The sequence below is a fragment of the Pempheris klunzingeri genome, chromosome 11 (genome assembly GCF_042242105.1).
Source record: "Pempheris klunzingeri isolate RE-2024b chromosome 11, fPemKlu1.hap1, whole genome shotgun sequence".
Classification (NCBI taxonomy): Eukaryota; Metazoa; Chordata; class Actinopteri; order Acropomatiformes; family Pempheridae; genus Pempheris; species Pempheris klunzingeri.
The window spans coordinates 19464500-19480921 of NC_092022.1; the positions used below are offsets into that span (position 1 = coordinate 19464500).

The 16422-nt window shown below is 44.7% G+C and overlaps 2 protein-coding genes across 2 annotated transcripts; one reads left to right on the forward strand and one right to left on the reverse strand.

Moving 5' to 3' along the window:
* The first annotated feature begins 77 nt into the window (after positions 1 to 77).
* Positions 78 to 5092, forward strand: wasb (WASP actin nucleation promoting factor b). Its single transcript, XM_070840400.1, has 11 exons — positions 78 to 294; positions 1002 to 1142; positions 1356 to 1442; positions 1593 to 1689; positions 2155 to 2184; positions 2291 to 2326; positions 2445 to 2637; positions 2728 to 2903; positions 3012 to 3607; positions 3719 to 3830; positions 3931 to 5092. The coding sequence occupies exons 1-11, from the start codon at positions 193 to 195 to the stop codon at positions 3987 to 3989; spliced, it is 1629 nt and encodes a 542-aa protein (XP_070696501.1). The 5' UTR covers positions 78 to 192; the 3' UTR covers positions 3990 to 5092.
* A 402-nt stretch (positions 5093 to 5494) lies between these two features.
* Positions 5495 to 15319, reverse strand: LOC139210365 (semaphorin-3F-like). Its single transcript, XM_070840399.1, has 18 exons — positions 14886 to 15319; positions 12939 to 13075; positions 9759 to 9919; positions 9580 to 9642; positions 9367 to 9486; positions 9067 to 9160; positions 8839 to 8958; positions 8573 to 8718; positions 8352 to 8466; positions 8183 to 8252; positions 7876 to 8020; positions 7539 to 7761; positions 7367 to 7455; positions 7214 to 7255; positions 6932 to 7089; positions 6770 to 6837; positions 6547 to 6674; positions 5495 to 6001 (listed from the first exon to the last, which is right to left on the reverse strand). The coding sequence occupies exons 2-18, from the start codon at positions 13048 to 13050 to the stop codon at positions 5630 to 5632; spliced, it is 2226 nt and encodes a 741-aa protein (XP_070696500.1). The 5' UTR covers positions 13051 to 13075; positions 14886 to 15319; the 3' UTR covers positions 5495 to 5629.
* Between the last annotated feature and the right edge of the window lie 1103 nt (positions 15320 to 16422).

Consider the following 16422-nt stretch of genomic DNA (forward strand, 5'->3'; position numbering starts at 1 on the left):
TGAGAGAAAGAAGAAAAGTGGGGGTTAGAGAAGTGCGGTTGGCTGTTTCCTGCTTTGAGTTGGTGTGCACAGTAACAGAGAAGAGAAACTTCCTTGACTGTATAGCTTAGCATTCTGACAGTGTAGAGAGGACGCTTATTTAAATGCAGTGCACAGTAATTTAAGATAAACGGGGAGCTTTATCAGAGGACCATGAGCCGTGGATCTAAATCTAAAGCGGACAGCACCTGGAGCTCTCTGCTGAGCCCACAGGAGAATGAGAAGCTGGAGGACCTGATGGGGAGAAGGTGTGCTGTAAGTTTTGACCTGACCAGGGAGGGGATTGCCCACTGACAGACTGATATCCTGTTCTGTTTGTCCTTACTTGTGTCCTTTCTGATGGAGGAGTTTAGCGCCGATGTGAAGGGAGAAGTGATATAAGATAGATGCAGGTTATACTGGTTGCTACATATAGATGTAAATAGTTTTCGTTCCTCAAAACTTTGGTGGGTTAATATGTCCAGCATTATATAAAGAATTTCTTCTGAGCTCCTTGTTGTTAGTTTATTTACTGGCTTTTCATTAGTTTCATATATTCAGGGAAATTTGAACTCCAGTCTTACTTTAACATGTATTTTCTTAAATAGAATCTACTGTACGTTGAAACCAGTGAAGCTCAAAATGAACTGCTGACATTAGGTCATCACAAAGGAGGCAGCTGCAACAGGAAATGGTGGCTGAACGGTTTCCTCCTCTGGTGTCAGAATTAGATAGTAGTTAGGTTTAGTCATATAGCAGAGTAGAAGTTGTCTTGTTCCTGAACGGATTAAAAGAATACACATTTTATTGACTTATACATCTGCTGTGGCAAATTAGGAGCACTTTGTTGTTATCTGAACAAATGAAAGCAGACAAGGAAGTGAATACTAACCACAAAATTGCAAATTTCCATGTGAGCTGCAATTAAATGAGTCCTATCTGCACTGAACTGTTTTTAATATCTGTGTTGTCTGTGTGATTAGTCCATGGCCACTGCAGTGGCACAGCTGTTCATGGCTCTGCCTCACAGTCCATCCATGTGGAGCTTACAGCACACCGGGGTGGTCTGCTTCATCAAAGACAACCCTCAGCGCTCCTACTTCATACGGATGTTTGATTTGAAGGTAACCTCTCAGACGATGCTGCCATCATACCAAAAACCGAATTACAAGGCTGGATGAGAGCATTTAGGTCCTTTTCAGACTGATGATCTAATCACTGCACATGTGCTGTCGTGTGAATTGAAAAGTTACCAAACTATGATGCAAGATCGCTCGCTATTATTGTATCATTGAGAGACTGAAATATTAAATATTAATGAATGTTTTTCCCCACAGGCAGGGAGGCAGATTTGGGAGCAGGAGCTCTACAACCAAATTGTTTACTCCTCACAACAGCCATACTTTCATACCTTCGCAGCGGATGTAAGCAACGCCCTCATGAGACACCTACTTAGTTACTGCCATTATCAGTTGTCATTTACTATCAATAAGATACAAATCTTAAAAGTCTTTAAAGTACTGTTACTGAAGCATGTTTATTGGGATTCCTTGTTTATTCCTTGCGCGCTGCAGGACTGTCAAGTCGGGCTGAACTTTGCTTTGCAACAAGAAGCAGAGGCCTTCCACAAAGCTGTCAAGGAGAAAATCCACCAAAGACACAGCCGTCAAGGTCAGTGAGGTCACAGCCCCCACTTGAATATTTATTTTTAGGATTAGAGAGCATGAAAGACATTTTTAATTCAATGATTTATAGCCATATTTGCAACTCCACTCTGCTGTATGTTCTTGGGTTAATATGTTGTTTGCAATATGATCCTGGAAAAAGATTATTTAAATGAACTTGATGAAATGAGCTTGACTTTTGCCAAAATCTGAAACAGATGTGAGTGAGTCCTTATCAAGCAGCCTACTTCAGAGACAATCATTTCCATTAAATAGAAATTGTTATAACTTCTTGGGCTGTTCTTATAATATCCAGAATGCTAATGGATCAATAAATGATACTTGATAAATAATTTTTTACTCTCCTAAACACTAGGGAATTGTTTTAAGGGAATTCTATGTGAATAAATGTTGTGTTATGCTGTGTTAATGTGAGGCAAAATGGTTTCTCTCACTTCCTTGTTAATGACAGATAAGAAACAGCGCCCCCTACCGTCTATTGGTAAGACAGCAATAAACTTCATGACTCCATAATGGCATTTACATATGTAGAAAACTATTGGAGTAAAAATACTTCTTTCTTCTTTTCCCATGTCCTGTCACTGTAGACAGAGGTTCCCTCCCACGAATCCCACCTGAGAAATGTGCGTAACTCCTCCACCTCAACATGTCTCTACTGTAACCTTTACTACCACTAATGGTGCATGACATGAAATGATAATAACATACCAACCTGAACGTTTTCTGTGTCTCCTCCAAAAGCATCATCTGGTAGCCCTGGTTCTTTTCACATGGCCACAGTGGACATCCAAAACCCGGATATCCAGTCTTCGCGCTACCGCTCCATGCCTTCATCTGCCTCAGCTCTGACCAGCAAAGGAAAGAAGGATAAGAAGAGCAAGAAAAAGACGATCAAACTCTCCAAAGCGGACATAGGGGCACCCAGTGGATTTAAGTGAGTGTTTGAGCCCACGGATGTGTTGCCACATCAGTGAATTTTTGTGTGATCGTCTTACACTGTCCGCTTTTGTTTCCTTCCTGTCAGGCATGTTTCCCATGTAGGCTGGGATCCCAACAACATTGACCCTGACCTGTGGAAGCTGCTCTCCCAAGCTGGGATCAGTGAAGTTGAGATGAGGGATGAACAGACCTCCCAGCTCATCTATAACGTCATCGAGCAGTCTGGAGGCATGGAGGCGGTCAAAAGGGAGGTGAACAGAGGTTAGACTCACACTGCATCCTTTTGTTCCTCCTGCTCACCACAGGCTACTGTAATGGTCTAAAGGTTCAACTGGACTCTTATGCACATCTTGTTCCATTGCATCATAGGTGCTGGACCTCCACTGCCTCCACCTGGCAGGCAAGGGCCCCTGCCTCCTGTTCCAAGCTCCGGTCACTCTGCTCCAACCCCACCACCTCCACGTAGCCGCTCTGGCCCCCTGCCTCCGATCCCAGGCCCGTCACCGCGGGGGAGCCCGTCCTCCCATACGGCTCCAGTACGGGGAGGTGTGCCACCCCCACCTCCTCAGATAAGCAGAGGCGGCCCTCCACCACCACCACCACCAGCGCACTCTGCACCTTCTCACTTCCCCTCACCGCCATCTCATGTCTCATCCCCATCCTCCTCCCACAACCTGCCTCCTCCCCCGCCGCCGTCTAGCCAACAGCGCTCCATGGGTTTCCCACCACCTCCTGTTCCTTCTACACCCAGCAGAGGAGGTGGAGGAGGAGGAGGAGGAGGAGGCCCACCACCTCCTCCTCCTCCGCCGCCCCCTCCACCTACACCTACACCCGCCCAAACTGATTTCCCATCACCTCCTCCTCTCTCCAGCGGTCCACCACAACTTGCCGCTCCATCCTCTGGAGGGGGAGACAGCAGAGGAGCCCTGCTGGATCAGATCCGGCTGGGGAAGAAGCTCAGAAATGTAAAGCAACTTCCTTTTCTCAAAAATACATGCTATAAACTAAACTTTTGTTTGGACATTAGTAGCCGATGCCCGTGTTCAAATGTTCAAGTGTCCTGGTGTGTGTTATAGGTGACAGACAGTCCTGACTCAGCTCCGCCTGCAACACCTGAGTCAGGTGAGGGCATCGTTGGTGCTCTCATGATGGTCATGCAGAAGAGGAGTAAAGTCATCCATTCCTCTGGTAAGTATTAGAACATTATTACACCCTAAATAAAGGACAGGTTGAAGAAGAAGAAGAGCCCAAAAAGGTCTCATCTGTTCATATATGTGCTCCCTTTCAGATGAAAGTGAAGATGAGGGTGGAGATGAAGACGAGGATGACGACGAATGGGATGACTGATGTAGAAAAGTGGTGGATTTGTGTCGATTTTGCAGTTAGTTAGTGATTTCAGTTGTAGACTTTTGGGTTGCAATACTGTTACATGGTCCTGCACATCAGGTTCAATCCTGGAAAAATGGAATATGATTATCATATGACAGAAACGGTGATTAGATACACAAATAATCGAATATAAAAGGACTTGAGAGTGAAAGGAAAGAAGTTTAAGAGAAATGTTTATATATTTGTTTGAACATTTCCAGTGTAGGATTCATCAGCATGACATCACATAGCACTGTGTTACTCACAATGAAGGTGAATGGCAACTCTGACTGGAAAATAGCTTGTTCCTTGTGCTTCCATTGAAAAGAGCCATTTTAAAAATCTGAAAATACAGCATATGACAGAACACCAACAATCAATACTAAATCTGAGCCAGTTTCATTCCCATTTTTATAATAACATACTGTACATAAAAAAAACCATTATGTTTCATTTTCTCATACATTTGTGCAAAGATCCCCAATCCCCTCAGATACCGCCACCAACAAAGTGCATAACTGGAAGAACACTGTATGCTATACGTATCTTCAACACTCACATACTGTAGGTCACTAGAGCACAGGACAGTAAGGGAGTCATTATATGACAACATCCAATGGAATTAGCTTAACAGAATACGTTACACGTTACAAACATCATTACACACCAAGGTTGAAAACAGAGCAACAGTAAAATGTACAACTTGCAACAAACAACAACAGATATGCATGCAGCCTATGCATTTGTATCAGCATGTCATCTTTATCAATACAAGAGTAATCCAATGACCATATATATTATATTCACAATCAATATATTACATTTCTGGTTCAAGATACTTAAAAGTACCATACTTGTGGTTTTGTGCGTTGAGGCTTATTAGCTACATGCTGCGTCTATATTTTACATCCCAGTCTACCATTTTCCTAAACAATGACACACTGTTTTCTTTTCTTTTCTTTTTTGAATGAGCTCTGCTGGATCAGATCCGGCTGGGGAAGAAAATGTAAAGCAGCTTCCTTTTCTCAAAAACATTGCATACATGCTATAAACTAAACTTTTGTTTGGACATTTGTAGCAGATGCTTGTGTTTTTTTGTTGTTTTTTTTGCATGATTAACCATTTGTGTTTTATAACTCTTCTTTGTAGGTGAATTCAAGGATCATGCAAAATCTGACATTTAAGAATCAGCTGCCGAAAAACGTATTCTTTTTTTTTTTCGGTTCCTGCACGATGATCCGTCACAGTGATTCTCAAGTCACAGACACTGGGATTTCCCACAAGCACCTGAACATACCAACGAATAGAGGTTTTAAAACAATGATAAAGGATCAACCTTAAGCACGCAGAAACTCTAACGTGGGCTGATACATGAAAGAGAGAGAGTCAATCTCAAAATGTACAGCATTGTTTGGGAAGTGGTCACAGGTAATGTAAAATACACACAATTTGTATGTTCTAGGCTGACACGTGAAAAACCACCAATATAGTACTTTAACAACAGCATGACAGCATCACCTGCCTAATGAATGCAGGTGACACACACACATGCATGTCTAACATAAAAGTCCACCATGAAGTCCAGACAGGCCAGTGTTGGACAGAGACAGTCCCGTCCTCTAGCCGAGGCCTTGGTCCTGGCTCTCTGTGTGCCTGCGGCTGGTGCGCTTGCGCTGCTGCTGCTGCTTGGGATTGAGCTGGTCCCAGTAGGACTGGCAGTACTGGTTAATCAGTCTAATCTCAGGTGGGAAGGGTGTGGAGACTAGGGAGGAGTAAGGTCCCGCTTGGCGAGTTTTTGGCTCCTCGTACTCATCTTGAGCAGTGAGAGCTAAAACGATGTCTCGGTCCAGGATGCGCAGCGCCACACGGGCCACCGTGTGTTTGAAATTGTTCTCAGTGGCGAGGCAGTGGTAGAGCCCCGCGTCTGATTGGTTGAGGGACTTCAGGAGGATACCATGGTTGGTCTTCAGAATACCTCCCACACGGTTGAGCTGCAGAAAAAAGAATTAAAAAACAGCAGGAAAGACTAAGAGAGGGAACAATTTATCTGAATTTGTACACAGATTACAGATGGGCACGTGGTTGGAGTCAGCTGAGAAATTTAATACCACTCTCTTATATGGCCAGTAAATACAAAGCTAAAAGCCAGTAGTCTGTTAGCTTAGCTTAGCATAAAAGAAACCTCTAGCCTGGATGTGACAACAAAACCTGCACCATTAAATCTCTCTAATGAACATGTTCCATCTTCCTATATCCAACCAAAGTGTAAAAATGATGTTTGGATTTGCTGGGTTTTATGCAACTATTTCTTGACGGGACGCAATGACTTTCTGGTGTGGTGGTATTGATATTCTCATCTAACTTTCTGCAAGAAAATAAAATAACACTTACGCTTGGAGCCCAGCACAAATTAAGTATCTAAGATAATAATTATCTTAACTTATATTATCCTATCTAATCTTAAATGGTTGTATTTTCCAAAATGTCCACATACTATTCTGTTATTTTTTCCTAAAATGTAATGGTTCTCCCTCACCAGTTTCCTCTTTCCTTCCCTCTGGAAGAGCCACTTGACCGTGGCCTGGGGAGAGCGAGGCTGACACTCCAAGAAGGTGCTGCTGCCCTCCACCCCAAACTGCACCGTCTCTCTCAGACGTTTCTCCACTGCACACACACACAGAGGAGAAATGGTGACAGATGCTCAAAACAAGCTCAGATTTGTACGCATGATGATTATAGACCAAAACAAGTTGTCACACCTTTGGCATTAAAGCCTCTGCACTGCCTCAGTGGGTCACCGTGTTTAACATCCTGCCTTCTGCTCCTCCTGAGAAAAGACATTTAGACTTAAGTTAGCTTGACACATCCTCCCTTTATAGTCTAGAAAACAGTGCTCTGACATCATGGAAGACGTCGCTGACCTCTTGGTGGACGGGGTGAAGGCCGAGCAGCTCTCTCCATCCCAGGCGCAGTAGGGGTCTCGTGCCAGACAGCAGTCAGAGCAGGCCCTGCCGTACACACCACAGCGATGCAGCGACACCTGGGTCAGCCCCGCGTCTGATGACACGTACAGCTGTTGCTGTGGTGACACAAGCAAAACAAACTCAACACAGTGTGGTTGTGAGGAAACTTTTTTTGGTTTATGCACTGAAGCGTTCATCACAGAGCCAGATTTGAGAGGAAGGGAAGAGGAATTTGCTTACTCTTTTAGAGGATATCTTCATTGTTTTGACTGGAGCTCTGGTCTGTAAGTGAATAAACAGCAAAACGGTAAATCAACTGAGAATTAACTTTGAGATCAGAGTGTTTTATCAGGGCCACATATTTCATACGTACATACATATGAACACACATACCCGGAAAACCTCCACTTCCTCTAGCGTCAGCTCCTCCATGCTCGTCGGATCCTTAGGCAAAACTATAACTTTTTGGACAGTGCCTCGATCTAGAAGTGAGAGAAATTATATTTGAGACCTCATTGACATTTTCATGCCAAATTAAGCGCCATCAGCCCTTCAGTCGCCTCACCCGTCCCCAGGAAGAGCACCTCGTAGCGTCCATCCACAGCATCCACCTGATCCACCACCAGGGCAGTGAAGCGGTAGTCCACGCCGGTCCTCACCACCAGGGGGCGGCGGTGGATAGGATAAACTGGATGGAACATGAGGGGATGGGATCTGATGAAATTCACAGCCTCGTCTGAAAAGTTCTTGGAGGAACGGATACCAGGAGTGAAAGTTCCTCCAGGACACTGGATGAAAGAGGGAGAAAGGTGGAATTTATTTATTTTTTTTCCAGTCACATCTCTTAATGCAGATTTAGATGCCTGTTGTTTATTTGATTGGGTCACATGATTGAAACATACTGTTCCAGGCCGTGGGTAGGGAATCTTGCCCGTATACTCTGTCCATTGGTAGTTATGGCCGTGTTTGTGGGCAAACGGTCCATTGAAGACATTGCGTATATCAGCCATTGAGTACACACAGACTGCTGAGCCCTTGAACACAGAGCTTGAGTAGAAACAGACAATTAAGGTAAGAGACAGCTTGCATTCTATCCCTGAAATTAAAGCGTGAACAGTCCACAAAATTGTGTGACAAAAAAAAAAAAAAAAAAGTTACGAGGTTGGGTGAGGTGTGATTTCACCTACCAAGCCTCCAAAAACCACTCACCCTGCTGTGGTGAAGAGAGCGTACACCATAGGGTTTCGCTCATCCTGTGTGGGCTGAATAAACACGTCCCCTGGAAGAGGAATGACACAAAATCAATAACACAGCAGTAGCAATTAAAATGCGATCAGATTAAACGCAGTGCTTTTTGTTTTTTTTATTGTAGCCTCACGTAGTTCATCAAATGGTGTCTCCACTCCATCGTCTCCTATCACTGAACAGATAAGGCGAGCCTTCAGGAACGTCGTCCAGCGGTTCACCAGGGACTTCTGCCCTCCTTCATCATTCTAGACAGGAAGGAAATTAGGTCACGGCTCAATAGGTACAATGCATTTCATATTACAAGGTACGCTGCATATATTTTCACTCCACATACGACGTGGTTCGGCTCACCAGACACACTCTTCCCACTCTGGCTAAAACGCTGGGACTCGCCCCGCCGCTCGAGTCTAGACTCTTCTCACGGAAAAAGAAGTAAAGCTTGTCGTCGTTCCTTTCTGCACTGTCAGGGATCTGCTGGATCTGAACAAACACGGGCTCTGGGGGATAAAAACGGATAAGCGGAGAGGGGGATTGAGGCAAGTGGTTGTCAAATAAAATGAGAGGAAGCATAACCTGTAATCAGCAACATTTACCTCCTCACACCCACACTTACTCACCGTTGAGCCACCTGGAGTCATACTGCTCTGTCCTGATTGCCGTTCTCCCTCCCATGGTCCTAAACAGAGTAGCATCTGTACTCATGAAGTCAATATGGACCCCGGCATATAGGTTACCATCTGAACAGGTGAGATAGTAAGCGAACAGAGGTGAGACTTTGTGACTCAGCAGTGGAGGAAATTGAGATTTGAATGAGATTTTGTGCCTATGAATGAAGTGTCTCTTACCAATCAGAACTGCAATGTTCTCCTGTTTGGGATCATAGGAGCACTTTCCCTTCCCTGAATCCACATACCCAGGGACCAGCCTAAACAGGTAGTCCTGCAGAGGCAGATTAGATAGTGAGAGTGTGCATAAAAATAGGCTGCTAAAACGTCACAAGGGAGCATGGGAAAATCATAAACAAATCAGTGTCCCAGTTTGTAGCCCTGAAATATTTATCAGGACAAAACTTTCCAGGTCTACTGCTGGGGGATCTTTGCTGTAAATCCCACGCGGGGAACTGTAAATGTCACATGCGCATTCACCTCCGCCCTCCAGCCTCTGTTGATGAATGTGCAGATAGGTTGGTACGCCCCCGTTCCACAGGTGTAGAGGTGGGTGCGGTTCCACGGCTCTATCAAACGCACAAAGTTGGCGCATTCACCCTGGACAAACGGGAGTAAGACAAATGGAATTCAAACATCATCATCGACATTGTCCCGTCTTGAAAACAGCAGGATGTAAACACATGATCCCACCTGTCTTCCCTTTCCTGTCATCTGACATTCTCCCTTTCTCTTAGCAGACGCCGGCCAGTGGATCTGTATTTTCGAAAAATACTGGATTATTAAGGATCACTGCATGTAGAGACTTAATGCCACATACCAAATAGCAGACTGGATTTAAGAAAAAGCAAGCTGGTGGAGTTTGTACGCACTATTAGTGGCTCCTTGTTGACATTGTGCATGTCCAGAGCCACTAGGTACTCCCGGCTGCCCAGGTACAGACGGCCCTGATCCTGATCCATCAGGAGGATGCGGTAGTCGCTGGTGTTGAAGGAGAAACTGAAGGGACGCGCTGCCCTTGTGTCCATCAGTTCTGCGTAAAAAGGTGTTTGCAACTTTGTTAAAAAAGAAATAACACATGTACCCCATTTGGAAAACCAACAGCAGGGGGAGCAAAGCTTACCTCTCAAAATCTATTCACATTATTCTCTTTATGACTAACATGTTTTATTATTGCCTTGGATGAACTTATGGTCCCTTGAACAACACCCTTTTCTGGAAAATGTGTGTCACTGCTTAAATATAACTCAACTTAGTGCATTTTAAGAAACATATTCGCTTTTAAGATCTCAATATTTTATGTGTCCTGCCTGTCTGATTGAGTTTAAGGCGCCACATGCCCGGCAGAGTTAGGCGAAAAAGCTGGTCCCTAAGGAAATACGGTCAGTGGAACTCGGAGCTAATTCTTAAGATCAGGATTGTGTTCAGCAGAGCGTAACCTGTTAAGACATGCTGCTGTGGAAAATGTTTCTCCTTTTTTTGTTCTCTTGAAAGCTTTGATTGAACAATTTTCATCTGCTGCGAGACAAATGCACTGCACTCAACCACCGAATGTGACTTGTTTCCATTCTTCCACCCGCTGATTCATTGAATCGTTTTAAAAACATAAAAGCAACACACACGCAGGCGCACACACACACACACCAAGATGTTGACCACCATATGTGCACACTAGCACACAACGTAGGCATGTTAAAGACAGCAGGCTTAACCAATGACAAATGTTCACGCAGACCCTCAGAAGCCGGCTTACAGGGATTCAGGAGGAAGCACAATCTTTATTTACATCAAAGTGCCTGCCATCTTCCTTTTGAGGTCAATGTGAACAGGATGCAGTCAAGGTGCCACTAAAATAAGCTATGCAATCGGATCTCCGGACGACATGAGACGGAGTCTTAGAGGTGGGACGAGGTCCGGTTCTGTTCCTGAGAGGTAAACACAGGATAACAAGCCTCTGGCCAAGCTCCACTGGGCCATAGTGGATTCACCGAACAGGCTAAATGTAGAAACACCACACCCCTATACATGTCTCCATTCTCCAAAAATAGCAAACAATGTACTGCCATCATCTGGTAAACATTCAGCAAACACTTATCCCCTGACAACATTCTCACACTGATAGGGAAACACTGGGAAGGACATGCAATTGAAGTATGAAGCTAAAGCTGGGCCACTACAAGCTCTCATGTTACAACCTGACAACATATTGTCACTAAGGCACTAATGACCACCGCTGTTTAGTCCCAGGCCTCTCTGAAGTATGAACAAACTGGTGACAGCACCGCAGGGGCATGAGATCCTGAAACATGGCTTCAGTTACACTGCGCGTTTTGCTCTCTAGCAATGCTGACTAATTCTATCAAATGATCCTGACTCAATCCCTTTGAAGTGCGTATAACTGACACAAGTTCCCAGCGACAGAGGAAACAATGTAAGATCTCTATCCTCTGCAGGCCTCCTGTGCCCCAGAGTGTCGCTCAGGCCGGCTCGCTCGCTCAGAAGAGTCACATGTCCTCCAGCCGCCCTGAAGCCTCCTCCACAGGCGCCTCAGGGAACAAAGAGAGTCGGTGTCACAAACAATGAACAATAAATCCTTGGAGTGGCAGAAAACAGTTGGGGAGTAAATCCAACTTTGCTCCTTTTAGTTTGGCATTAGGGGGAAGGGGAACTGAGGTCTGTGAATGCTGCTGCTTTGTCTGCGAAACCTTACCAACAAGCTAATAATTCAACACCTCTCAGCTGCTCTGAACAAGCTCCTGGACATGAATTTGTCATGAAGAGCTCTGTGCAGATGTGAATTCCTGCATCTTCCACATGGAGGAACATGATCAAGTTCAAGACCAAACTTGTGTAATTGGTCAGACAACTACATGGTGCACGCTGTTGCAAAAAAAAAAAAAAATGCACTAGTGTGTATAAGCTGTTTACTGAAAGGGGATTAGTGTTAAAGGTCGTATTAAAACGCACTACAATTACTGTCTCAAGCCTCAAATGGAACCGTTGCCATATACGACAGCCACGAACAGCATGTAGACAGCTGTTTTCAGTCTTAAAAAAATTCGTCAACTCAATCCAATGCTGCATGTAGACTCCAACTGCTGGTTATCAAGCACAGGCCTCATGATTAGCTCACCTCTAATCTGAATCAGATGTGTCTCATGTCGAAATTGTGCAAAATCGTAAATGTTTCTCGTTGAATCACTGCAGATAAGACGGCAAGCGTATCAAAGCTGCCCGGACCTGACGTGGGACCACAAGATTTTGACTGGTCTCCACATGAAAGCATGTTATAAACCTGATTCACACCTCTAATTCGTACTCACAGGTACTTCAGGTGTGCTGCGTGTATTCGAGTGCATTTCTGTGAGCGTGCACGTCCACATATTGCAGGTGCTCTCTGAAGGCAGGACATGATAGGGACGCAGAAATAACTGTAATCATCCAGCATTGTTTGGATCAAAGGTGTCATCCACATATCTGTAACATGAATCGCTGCCATTAAGAGTTAATGAGGACAGCGACTAGACGGGGAAAATCCCAAATGCGTACCAAAAAAAAAGGCTTTAAAATCACTATACACCCCCCCACACACACACACACACGCACGCACACACACACATTTTGAACTTATACCTTGCGGACAAAACATCACACATCTAAAATATCCTTTTGGTGTCGTGATCAAATTTCAGGTGTTTCCTTTTTGTGTCATCATGTCAGACTTCAAAAACAAAGAAGCAATGACATGTCAGACTACAGTGCATGTTGGGTTTAGGGTGTGGGGAGGAACTATGTCGAAGGGCACTACCAGTAACAAACCACACGTAATATCCACCTTTTGTTTTCAGTGTTGCACTGTTTGGCATGTGGCAGGAAATAGGTTCTTTACATATGTATAAAGAGGAAACATAACCGCTGGCGCTGGTGTGGACGCGAGCGTGAGTTTGTGCGTGCAAGTGAGGAACTTAGTGGGAGAAACCAAACAAGGAAAAAGAAACTATTATGACAATCCCTGCCGTCAGAGGAGTTTTAGTTAATCTGTGTGAGCTCACCTTTGAAGGAGAGGCGAACCCGCGGGGCAGACTGCTGCAGGCCCGAGCCTCTGTAAACACATAAGGCCAACAGGAGGAGTTGGGCTCCAGATGCTGTCATGGTAACAGTCATGCAGGTAGCCCACAGAGATCTAAATCTGGACGAGAAAAGAAAAGAGGAATGAACTATTATTATAGAGTGCCCCAAGAGAAATAGGAGACAGAAAAAGAAGGAAGGACAGGCAAGAGACACTCTCTCTCTCTCTCTCTCTCTCTTTTTCTCTGATCTCTCTGATCAGAAGTTTGGCCTGAAGCCTTCCAAGGCGAGACGTATAGTTTGGCAGGAGAGAACAACGTCCAAATCTTCACACCTGCTCTGGAAAATATGACAGCCCTATTATTTATTTAAAGTGTAGTGAGGTATGTGTTAGGACTGTATAGTGGTATTTGCAAGCACAGTCACATGGAAAAAGTCCGAAAAGGGAGATTTATGTCACCTTGTCTTCATGTTGAACATTTCACTAAGCATATAGCATTTTCTTAAACATACTTTTTCTACACATTTTCACAGAAAGCTGAATTAAGCAAGACTCTGGTACCCATCAGTGATTCCCTCGGCCTTTCTCTCAGTCTTTCAACCAAGCACGTAAACGTACTTTCAGAGGCTGACGAGTGAAATACATGGCAGTTCAAAGACACAGGTAGTCCTCGCTGAAACAATTTCTGACAGTTTAGGGGTGTTGCAACGTAGCCTAACTGTTAGACCTTAACTCAAGCATTCATTATGCATCTGCACTTTGCTGGAGAGGATCCTATATAAATTATGAATACTAAAAGCTGAGTCCACAACATCCATTAAATTGTCTCCCTGAAGGTGTGCTTGGCTGGGGCTATAAGCCATCCCACGGGCTTTTCTTTTTCTCATGGCATCCATGTAGCCAAGGCCTCCAGTGGCACAAGGTACAAGCCTTGAAGTGAGGGCTTTTAGGGAGAGGTATTCATGCTGAAAAACGAAGGGAGATTTCGCTGAATATTCTTTATGTTTCACAACGTCGCAGCCATTTCTCTGACACGTTGCATGAAAATATGTTGCCATGAAAAATACGAACATTGTGATGAAACTGCAATGACTGGCACGCTGAACATTTGGTAATTAAAAACAGAAGCCACTGGGAACGCCTTGCAAGCTCACTGGCATAATCACACAGTTGCCATATATCAGCTCACCAGGGAGGATTGATCTCTCCTCCTCCTATCAAACACTGTGTATTCACTGTTAATAATACACATGCTCCATGATGTTCTTCTCTTCCTTTGTCAGGAGGAAAAAAAGAACCCATTTCAACAGCACTGGATCACTTTCATAAAATAAATAAATGACTACACATGGTTACCAAAAATGTTAATAGTCAACAAATGAGAGTAAAATGAGAATGTGGACACCACAGACACATTCTGAGTCTCTGTTTGCACATGATTGTTGAATAAAGGCTGGCAAATTGTCTATGGCTCCATCTCAGTGTGCTTCCCATTATATACACAATGTATGGCTTTAGCATGAGGGTGGAAAAATGAATCTAAAGGAAAGTAATGGCATTAAAATATCAGGAACTAAAATACAATAATGTGCCTCTGAGGCTCCATGGATGATGGCCTGATTGCACTTGGTTGAATCTGTATGTATGACGGTGTTTCTAGTGGTTTTCTGTGCTGGGTGGTAACGGCAGGACAGATTAAACTTCAGCCCTAATAACATATGGTTTCCCTTAAAAAGAAATAATTATAGGATTTCAATAACCTAGTTCCTTTTTTTCCCCCTCGGAGGAGTGCGCACTTACCTGTGAACTCAACATCCAGAAATAGGAGCCGAACAAACGAGTGCACTTCAGTCATCCACCATTCACACTCCGCTACAGAGTAACCCAACAGGAGTTAAAAGTTAAACCGGGGAGAAGTTAAATGTCCTACCTTTGAATTCCGACTTTCTCGATGCGCCTCTGAGGTCCCAAACTTGCGGGATGTTACCGCTGCATTCCCCGCGTTTTGTGCCTCGGAGCTGGATTGGAAAATCTCCCTCAGCAGCGCTGCGCAGGCATAAAACAATCCGATAGGTTTGCAAATTCCCCTTCAGACAGAGAGACAGAGGGAGAGGAGGAAAAAACAAAAAACGCTGCCTAATCAGTCGCTATTAACCGACGGCATTTTCTTCCACGAAACAGAAAGAAAAACGCACAGCTGATCCCTGGACGCCTGTTCCACTCCCTCCAAAAGTTTACGCCTGGATGGCAGCAACCATCACCGTGATGTGAGCGAGATGTTGGTCCGCTGATCCTTTAAAGGGAGTTTGCGGGTGTTTGAGGGTGAATCAAGTGACCAGGTGCAGGTGTTGGGAGAGAGTCTGCCCCGCTGTCCTCTCCCTTCTGTTCTGCCCCCACCCAGCCTTCCCTCTCCTGTTGGCCCACAGCAGCATTGGACCAAACCTCTTGGTACACCATATGGGTATGATTAACCCTCTCACTGCTGGTGAGTGTACCACACTGCTCCACTCCACTGTAAACTGGTATCCATCCATGTCAGTTCAACAGTGCTCTGTGGGCAAAGTTTATTTAAGCTGAATAATTCAGTTAAATGGTGATGGACATGGAGGCACTGTTTTATGGAAATGTCTTTTTTCTCATGCACCGGGGAGGCCACAGACTTTTCTTATACATGATTCAGGGGCTGAAATTCACTATTAAAGAGGAGCCTGCTACTTGGACAATGTCACCATTACTCCTCGGCTCTACATGAGAGCCAGGTCGGCCGAAAAAGATTCCTGGGATTCCTCACTGGCTGGCTCCAGCACTCATGACAACAGTGACAAAGCAACTAGGAGGAGGTGGGGGTGGACGTAAAGGACATCCATCCAGTTAACAGAGCCTTGAGCTTGAAATTAAAACAGCTTTCAGAGCGCCTCTCATCATTACTGGCTTTGTGGTGTCGCTGTGACGCAGTATGGCGCACTAAAGGCACAAAAGCAGACGATGAATGTACTCTGAGCTGTGGCCCTGCAAGACAGTGAAATAGAATAAACACACGAGGCAATGTGGTGTGTCAGTGTGTAAAAGGTCACGGAGGAGAGCAGCTCCTGGCAAGAGTTGGAGAGCTTTAATTTTAATTCTCTGAATTTATCTTTAATGTACATTACTGGGTGTGATTCATCGTCACACGGACAGAGCGTGGAAGCATAAGATAAGATAAGATCTTCCTTTATTAGTCCCACAATGGGGAAACTTACAAGCATCAACCTTATCTCGTGTTGGGTATCAGCCAGATGTGATCCACAGGCAGTGGTGTGTCAAGATGTGTCCAGGAGGGAGTCTTTGTTTCCCCACCCCACAGGAGGCATCCCTCTGTTTCCAGCTGAGGAAATGAGTCATGAGTGTGAGCCGAGTTCAGGTTTCCGTGTGCTCTCAACTTTGGCCATGGACACCAGCGCACTGACCAGCTCCCCTCGCCTCACAAG